This window comes from Stegastes partitus, unplaced genomic scaffold, assembly GCF_000690725.1.
Source record: "Stegastes partitus isolate 25-593 unplaced genomic scaffold, Stegastes_partitus-1.0.2 Scaffold1327, whole genome shotgun sequence".
In the NCBI taxonomy this organism is placed as follows: Eukaryota; Metazoa; Chordata; class Actinopteri; family Pomacentridae; genus Stegastes; species Stegastes partitus.
The window spans coordinates 76,157-85,087 of NW_007579058.1; the positions used below are offsets into that span (position 1 = coordinate 76,157).

At 40.9% G+C, this 8,931-nt stretch overlaps 3 protein-coding genes and 1 non-coding gene across 5 annotated transcripts in view; 1 reads left to right on the top strand and 3 right to left on the bottom strand.

Annotated features, from left to right (window-relative positions):
• mtrr (5-methyltetrahydrofolate-homocysteine methyltransferase reductase) overlaps positions 1 to 1,342 on the bottom strand; it is a 31,322-nt gene extending 29,980 nt beyond the window's left edge. Inside the window, exon 1 of one of the 2 annotated variants that reach the window (XM_008298549.1) lies at positions 1,187 to 1,342. Coding sequence is in view for 1 of the 2 variants with exons in the window: in XM_008298548.1 (XP_008296770.1) it covers positions 798 to 889 (92 nt within the window). In the remaining variant the exon portion in view is untranslated. Of the gene's footprint in view, positions 1 to 797; positions 890 to 1,186 lie in introns of those variants that run through there. The other variant, XM_008298548.1, reaches the window with a different exon arrangement.
• A 150-nt stretch (positions 1,343 to 1,492) lies between these two features.
• cct5 (chaperonin containing TCP1, subunit 5 (epsilon)) lies at positions 1,493 to 5,763 on the top strand. The gene is made up of 11 exons (XM_008298550.1): positions 1,493 to 1,720; positions 2,138 to 2,198; positions 2,383 to 2,547; positions 2,955 to 3,153; positions 3,464 to 3,656; positions 3,940 to 4,089; positions 4,228 to 4,347; positions 4,526 to 4,711; positions 4,802 to 4,939; positions 5,067 to 5,247; positions 5,439 to 5,763. Exons 1-11 carry the CDS (start codon positions 1,616 to 1,618, stop codon positions 5,564 to 5,566), a joined length of 1,626 nt encoding a protein of 541 aa, XP_008296772.1. The 5' UTR covers positions 1,493 to 1,615; the 3' UTR covers positions 5,567 to 5,763.
• A 19-nt stretch (positions 5,764 to 5,782) lies between these two features.
• Positions 5,783 to 7,800, bottom strand: cmbl (carboxymethylenebutenolidase homolog (Pseudomonas)). The gene is made up of 6 exons (XM_008298551.1): positions 7,713 to 7,800; positions 7,249 to 7,463; positions 7,017 to 7,124; positions 6,791 to 6,933; positions 6,619 to 6,710; positions 5,783 to 6,434 (listed from the first exon to the last, which is right to left on the bottom strand). Exons 2-6 carry the CDS (start codon positions 7,461 to 7,463, stop codon positions 6,255 to 6,257), a joined length of 738 nt encoding a protein of 245 aa, XP_008296773.1. The 5' UTR covers positions 7,713 to 7,800; the 3' UTR covers positions 5,783 to 6,254.
• Positions 7,801 to 8,331: 531 nt separating this feature from the next.
• Positions 8,332 to 8,405, bottom strand: trnat-agu (transfer RNA threonine (anticodon AGU)). The gene has a single exon. It is a non-coding gene; the product is annotated as a tRNA-Thr (tRNA).
• Positions 8,406 to 8,931: the final 526 nt, after the last annotated feature.

Sequence of the window (8,931 nt, forward strand, 5' to 3'; positions counted from 1 at the left end):
ACACTGTTTAGCTGCTCTCAAGACCAGCAAGGTTTATTATATTCTTTATGCAGTGTCTAATACAACAACGACAACTACAAGTGGACCAAAACTCTCTGACTCTGCTCATTTTCTTCTTCTCAAGTGTATAGAATAATTCAGTGAATGTGGCAGTCCGAAAAAATCTCCAACCACCAGCTCCATGGTTCTGTAAGCTATGATTGTAGTGTCTAAGTCATGTGTGCACACAACCAGGACCCTGACAATGAAGCACCGAAATGGAACTCAGCAATCACTTAATTTATTATTTCCACCTTTGCTTTTCTAGCTGTGACAAGTCAAAATGTCTTGAGTGAGAAAGGCTTATTCATGCAGAAAGGCAAACTAGTGCATGAGCCAAGTGGCAGTTTAGGCTCAAGTGTGCCTTGTTATCAAAATACTTCAAATACATTTGTCAGAAAAGCATCATTGCTCATACACTGCATTAAAGAGTGAAGTCTAGTTCACAAACATCTGCTAACTCACGTTTATACAGTTTATATTGGATAATGAAGGAAGTATTAGGAGACATCTTTCCACTGTATAACTAAAGCATTAATTAAGGTCTATCACATACACGTGCACATGTAAACGCACATGTTTAATCCTATACTCACAAGACACAATAAGAAGCATCATCTAAGAGACATTTGCAAGACCCACCGACGTGTAAACAATATAGTAAGTCAACATAAATACTGCTACGAAGGTGACAGACCGTAAAAATGACATAGCTAGCCAGTTGTCGAGCTGTGTTTCTTATATACATCTGAGCTTACCTACAAGCGTCAAGCTTTGATAAGTAACACACAGATTCCCACAGAACAACCTTCGCAGCATTGTGAAGCACAGCAGCCCTGAACACCACCATGGACCCGGACGTTGCGTCAGACTTCACGTTGCTAGCAATTACCATAACAGTGCATGTGGACACGAGAAAGCGTATTGTCTCTCCATAATTCTAAACATCATCTGTCACTTCATAGATACAGCAAAGTTTGAGCTCATAGTTGGTAAATAGCCTGCGCCTAACTGCACTGACACGCTGCAGTCAAGTCCAGTTGCCAACTTCTAATCTCCGTTTACACATATCCTAAAACTACGAAAATATATTTTAACAAATTTAAAGCAGACATGCATGCTTCGTGAAGTTTTTTAGAGAATTTACCTTTACCAAACTGCTGTGAAATTTCACTCAGCTCAGCTCTTCCCCAAGGAATTTCATAACTGAAAATCACGCGAGAGCAGGACACTGACTGAAATTTCACGGGATCGGACGGAACCACGTTAACAAAATATATATATATTAATCCTATCCTTAAAAATATTCTGCATTAAAAGCGTGAAATAATTTTTCAGACTCATTCAAAAACATTCCAGTCGGTTAAGAGCTGTCATCCTCGATGAAAGAGTGTATAACTGTGTAATAGGAAGTACTTTACAGTACTTGGTTCCGCCCTCCCCGCCCGTGGAGCCTTCCAGAAGTCGCCGGCAGACCCGTGCGGCTTGAAGCTCAGCAACACTCCAGAGTTACATCGTTTAAACTCATTATTTTGTCTGTTGAACGCTTACTGCGTGTCCTAATCCTTCAGTCAACATGTCCAGTTTGGGGACACTAGCTTTTGATGAGTATGGAAGGCCTTTCATCATCATTAAAGACCAAGACAAGAAGACACGGTTAACGGGCATTGACGCATTGAAGGTACAATGGGCTAGCTAGCGAAGCACAACTGAGACATGCTTGTTAGCAGTTTGCTAATTTGAGATCAGTTGCATGAGGCGGACACGTTTAGCCAACACGATAGGCGTTAATACACATAGCTAAGATTTTTAAGCATACACCCAACGTGCATGCTAAGTTGTTTATGCAGTAGCATCAGGATAGCCTTCGCTAAAGGATTAGCTAGTCATGCTAACACAGAGGCCCATGTGCTTTCTGTAATGCGCTCAGCCGGTGGGTGTTGCTACGCAGGGCTGTGCCCAAAATGGTCACTGGGGATGCGCATCACTTCCATTCTCAAGTTGAAAATGTTTCTCGCAATTGGCAGCTTCTATGTGTCTTAGGAATGAAGATCAAGAGTGAAATCTTAGCTGACATGGGACTGTTTGTGTTTTGCAGTCTCATATCATGGCAGCCAAGGCAGTCGCGTCAACGCTGAAAACATCTTTGGGCCCAAATGGTGAGCATGTCTGATTTCATGTTATTAGATATTTAGGTATTCATTGAAGTTGGATGGGGAGCTTCTCCGGAGTGATTTATATTGACCTATTTTATTTACATTTGGAATTCGCCCATATATACTGGGGAGCAGCGTACGTTAGCATTTGTGTCCTGAAACATTTTTTTTCTGTTTTTGTGTTCAGGTCTGGACAAGATGATGGTTGACAGGGATGGAGAGGTAACTGTCACCAACGATGGAGCCACTATTCTCAGCATGATGGATGTGGATCACCAGATTGCCAAGCTGATGGTGGAGCTGTCAAAGTCCCAGGATGATGAGATTGGTGATGGAACCACTGGAGTTGTTGGTACGAGAAGGAAATTTAGGGGGTTTCTTTGAAAGGCTGTAAACCTGGATTTGTACGATTTTGCAGATGTTTTCTGATGGCCACAGTGTAGATGTCTGAATTAGATAAGTAAATATATTTTTCTGTATTGGGTTTGTCCTGTTGATTATCATAAAATCGTGCAGCCCTGTATGGCTGTTATTTACACTCCAACTTTGAGATATTGTGATAATTGTGACATCCTGCTATATAGCCTGAAACATGCCCTAGCTGTATCAAACAAAACCAAAGAAATACACTACATGATGCCCAAGTATCATACTAAACATCACTGAAATCTTTGCAGCTCTAATCAAGACAACCTAGCATTTTCCAACATGTTTCACTTATAATTGATCAGTTGTTTTGTTGTTCCTCTGCTTCCTCAGTGCTGGCTGGGGCTCTGCTTGAGCAGGCTGAGCAGCTGCTGGACCGCGGGATCCACCCCATCAGGATCTCTGATGGTTATGACCAAGCCGCACGCATTGCCATCGAGCAGCTGGACAAAATTGCAGAAACCTTCCCCTGTGATCCCAACAACACAGAACCCCTCATTCAGACAGCCATGACAACGCTGGGCTCCAAAGTGTAAGTCTTCTTGACCTAATCCTGTTTTGGTGTTTTTATTGTGTAGCTGTAATACAGTTAACAGGAAATACTGTAAATAAGATTGATTTTAACTACTTGACTGTATTTCTATGTGCTTTTTGAATCTGCTTTTGCTTTAGGAAAGCTATTATGTTATTAACTTGTCTCAGTAAATTTGTTTTCACTCATAAGCTATAATTCTTATGTTTAGATTGTGGGGTTTGCCAGTTACATAGTAGAATGTTTCATGTGTGACATGATGTCAGATCTGGCATTGTACTAAAACGTTTAAAACACTGTTGTCTTTCAGTATCAACCGGTGCCACAGACAGATGGCAGAGATCGCAGTGAATGCCATCCTCACTGTGGCCGATATGGAGAGGAAGGATGTAGACTTTGAGCTCATCAAGATGGAGGGCAAGGTGGGAGGAAAGCTGGAGGACACGCAGCTCATCAAGGGAGTCATCGTTGACAAGGAGTTCAGCCACCCTCAGATGCCCAAGGTATGATCAAAAGGAAATTCTCAGAAGATGTCATTGGCTGTCATAGACATACCGTATGTCTTTGATCATATAATAAATGTGTGTCTGACCACAAAAATGTGTTTTAGTAGTCTTTGAAGGATAGAATTAAAGGATTGTCTAAGTTAGTGCTGCACTGCAAGTGAGGTAAATAAGTTAGTGAAGTTGGTGCATTATCTGTAGCTCATATGCTATGATTAACACTGTCACTTGAGTGTTACTGGTACAATAATTGGTCTAACAAAATTCCTTTGTTTCCATTCAGATTCTGAAAGATGCCAAGATCGCTATCCTTACCTGCCCATTTGAACCTCCCAAGCCCAAAACCAAGCATAAGTTGGATGTCACCTCAGTGGAGGACTACAAAGCTCTCCAGAAATATGAAAAAGAGAAGTTTGAGGAAATGATCCAACAGGTGAGTACCCCCCAGAATCTGTTAGTTACTGAGATTTACTCATTATTTAACTATTGTTGGATTGTCCTAAATACAGCTACTACATAAACGAATTAACACATATGTGGTTTTAAAAGAAGTGTATATTTTTTATTTTAGGTCAAAAGCAATGGTGCTAACTTGGCAATCTGCCAGTGGGGCTTTGATGATGAAGCCAATCACCTCCTGCTGCAGAACGAGCTGCCTGCTGTGCGCTGGGTTGGAGGGCCAGAGATTGAGGTGAGCAACGTTTGTGATGAAACATCTTGATGTAAAGTTACTCTGAAACAAAATGTTTCACATTCTTCATTGATTTGATCAGTCATGTATTCAGTTTATTGCTTCATGGTGCTGATGAGCAGACAGTGTGAAGTAGGACTGTATCTAAGTATCCAACCCAATTCTGATTTCTGTGCAGTTGATAGCAATTGCCACAGGAGGTCGCATTGTGCCAAGGTTCTGTGAGCTGACGCCAGAGAAGCTTGGCACAGCCGGCGTGGTGAAGGAGATGTCGTTCGGCACGACCAAGGATCACATGTTGGTTATCCAGGAGTGCAAAAACACCAGGGCTGTTACCATTTTCATTCGTGGAGGCAACAAAATGGTGAGCACAGGACCCTTAAACACTCTAAATGTCTGTTTGTTTATTTAGATTTCTTCTTGTTTGACTCATTCTTTACATTGTCCTTAACAGATCATTGAAGAGGCCAAGCGTGCTCTCCATGATGCTCTGTGCGTAATTCGCAATTTGGTCAGAGACAACCGTGTTGTGTATGGAGGTGGCGCTTCAGAGATTGCGTGTGCCCTGGCTGTCAACCAGGCTGCAGATAAGGTATGAGTAATTAACAACATATAATTGAGTAAACAAAGACTTTGGAGCCTTAGCATTAGAGTAAACACAATAATGTTCCTGTTAACTGCTTAAATTTTCTGAACCTCTGCCCCTTTCCTTTTTTTAGTGCCCTTCATTGGAACAGTATGCCATGAGGTCCTTTGCTGATGCTCTGGAGGTAATCCCAATGGCACTGGCTGAGAACAGTGGACTGAACCCTATCCAGACCATGACAGAGGTCAGAGCCAGACAAGTCAGAGAGACCAACCCCTTCCTTGGCATTGACTGCTTGCACAACAACACCAATGGTAAGGAGTCTGTTGCATTTTACATAGTATGATGCAGTGTTCTGAGATGAGCTCCATATGACTTACACTACGGTACACTAATATTATTCATTCAGTTGCATACCACACTTTCAGATAATACCTACACTGCACTTGAGTGTCAAAGCAAGATGATATCCTGAATGTTTTTGTTTTATTTTTCTCCTGTACAGACATGAAGCAGCAGCATGTGATCGAGACCCTGATTGGCAAGAAGCAGCAGATCTTGCTCTCTACTCAGGTCGTCAAGATGATCCTGAAGATAGATGACATCCGAAGCCCAGGAGAGACTGAGGACTGAAGCCCTCCTGAACCGAAGAAAGCTTGGGCGTGCTCTAAAACGCTTAAGAATACCTAAGCCGTTTTAGAGGTTTTCAGCACTTCCCCGAGCAACATGTCCAAACCGCACTGCATATTGCTATTTATGATTTGATACAAAAAAGTTCACCCTGTTGTGGTATCAAAGTCACCATTAAAGCGTTGGTCCGTTTGAAAGTTCCACAGTCTTCACTCGTAATTTCTTAAAAGTTGTTTATTAGATATTAGGTGTCCCTATTATGTCTTCATTTAGTTATTAGTATTAAAAAATGTTTGCAAGCACAATGCATAAGTGCACTTTTACTACATTCTGTTGTCATTCAATGTTCATCGTCTTCAATTCAGACATGATACTGCATTCATATATTCTGCATAAGGCACAAGTGCTAAATATTTTTGGCGCAACAATTTAAATTCACAGTATAATGAAAATAAAATCACAATTCCTCAATACCAAAGATACAATCAAAATCCAGGCTTGAAGAGTAAAATGTAAAACTTCTGGAAAGGTTCTGGAACGCCCTCAAATCAACAAAAAAAACATGCAGCAGCCACCGCCTTTACTACACAGCAGCTACATTTTTCATTTCAATTTTGATTAATGATTAAAGGCACTGTTTGCTTTTCTGATAATCGTGCAAACAATTCTGTATCGCTTCTGATACTCTTATTTACATGTATTTGTTAAGCCAGTTGAGCATGTCTGTTCTGGCCTCCTGGATGGCGGGTTTATCTGCAGGGTTGATGTCCTCTCTCTTGCGGTGGACAAACCCATGAGTCTGACCAGGAAATATCTTCACCTGGTAGTCAAGTTTGCATTTCTCCTTTAGATTTGCTTGGAGGGTACTGACCTGAAAAACAAAAGGACGTCAGCGTAAGTCAATGTATGGCACCAAAAAAAGGCATGTTTTAATAGTTTTATTGCCTGTAAGTGGCTATAAGAGCCGGAAAGGTTGTAGTAGTTGGTGGTGAAGATGAAAGAAATACAATACTGTACAAATATCTACAAAAGCTATGAAGCACATCCACACTAACCTGGTCGGCAGGCACATACTCATCATTCTCCGCAAAGATGAACAGTGTAGGACTCTTCAGGTCATACTTGTCCTCAGTGTCCCGAATTATTCCTGCACAGTATCACATAAAATCCGTCTCAAATCCAATCTACGGAAACCACACTGCATGTTTTGCTGCGAGAAACTCATACCATAAAGAGACACTCCAGCTTTGAGTTCTGGATATCGTAAGGCCAAGTGATGCGTGGCAACCCCTCCCCAGCAAAAGCCCACAACTCCGATGCGTTTGGCCCTGCACTGCTCCTTCAGGAACCGCAGCACTGCATCCACCTCTCTGGGAAGGAGAAGTTTATTAGTATCCACCAGAAATCAGAAATCCACACAACAATGAAAGATGAACAACCAAAATTGACTCACTTGTTGATTTCTGTTGGCATTTTGTCTTTGAGCCACTCCATAAAATTGGCCCAATCATTGGATGGATTCCACGGCGCCTTCCCGACATACAAGTCTGGACAAACAGCACTGCTCAGAGCAAAACAATAGCAGGGAACAGAACAGTTGTGGGTCAGAAATTGAACACAAACACTTCATAAGCAAATATAATGACCTCAATCCACTGTTATATACAGTATAGGATTCAACACACATGTATCCGTTGGCAGCCAGCATATCAGCCATGTATCTAGTGTTGGGAAGCTGCCACCCAAAGATGTCATGAATGACAATGATGGCCTTATCAGATGGAGTGGAGGGTTTCACTACATAGGCGTTAATGTGCTCTATCTGGACCTCCTGACCGAGTCCTCCATACTCCATCCGGTCACCAATATCACAGGGGCACGGCTTGGCTTCGTTTGCCATCTGATGACAGACAGGAACAGACAGACAAGATAGGAAGTCAGATGGGAAAAGGGGGGCAGCAGTTTATCCATCCGTCCTTCTGTGCATAGACCTGGGAGTCACTTCTCTACATGCATTTGCGCAACACAATGACAAAGCATTTCGCAAACAATCTCTTCCAGTAATTCATCGTAAAGCCCGCAGATTAAAGATTTTTATCATGACATTAGACGTGCATTTAAAATCCGCTCGCACAGATCAAAGACATACCTTTTTGGTGTCCGATATTCCGCGAAACAATCAGGTGCTCAAGTGAACGAAAAGTTTCAGTCGGTCACTTCAGTCGATATTTATTAAGCTGAAATGTCAAGTAGCAAAGATAAAGAATTAAATTCCTGTCTGGACTTCTAAAATAAAAGCAAATTTATACATTTAAATCAAATGACTACAATTATGGCTTTGGTCATAAAAGCATGTGGTTTAAAAAAAAATCACAAACAAAACAAAATAGATTTTAAGCCACATTAACATCAAACGTGTACATAGTGTGCACTGACTGCTTGATTGCTTGATATTGAGAATAATGCAAAAATGAGAGCTTCATTATAGTTTTGGGGGCCTAAGCATTTTATTAAATTCATTTTTAACTCTTAACACGTTATTTTTCTCAATGCAATTATGCTTTTTAATTTGACTTTTAATTTGAATATCATTTTTGCCCGACCTTTCCCTCTGAACTTCTGAAATGCACACTTTCCGGCACTACTTAATATTTGTGACTTGCTTGATGGATGACTTTTGGCACCGTTTAGCTAGTTAAACATTAATAGGTTAAAATCAACGAGGTGTTTGCATGACTTTTAACTTTTTCTTTCCGCAGTCTTCCAAAAGGCACCGCTGGGATTCGAACCCAGGATCTCCTGTTTACTAGACAGGCGCTTTAACCAACTAAGCCACGGCGCCACTGTGTCGCAAGAAATTTAGAACCGTAGCAATTGGTGCGCAGTTAGTTCATCGCAAAGACGTCACAGTTAATTTGATTACTTTAGTTTTCAGACGATTATCACCACTGCTTGTAATCTCTTAAGGCCCCTATAACCTACTTATTGTATCAAATCTATACGTTATTTCAAAGGTATTTGAGAAAAAGGTAAAATGTAAAATAGCATTTAATGCAAATAAACAAAAATTTAAAAAAAACGAATAATTAAAAGGAAAATAAAGTTCAAAACTGAAAATTGAAAGTGAAGTTTTCGTAGTGATAAGTTGGCATAGTAGGTGATTAGACACAGTGGTAACATAAATTAAAATGGATAGCCCGCAAGTTGGGATTCAGCAATTACACTTAACATTCAACTCAACTGTGGTAGTGTTTTAAGCATTAACTGCACGTTACATGAAAAAGTGTTGGTTATGGTAATATCCAACAGATGTCGCTGTTTAATATGGAATGATATTTGACACTTGCTTTCGAGGAATGTAATGGCGT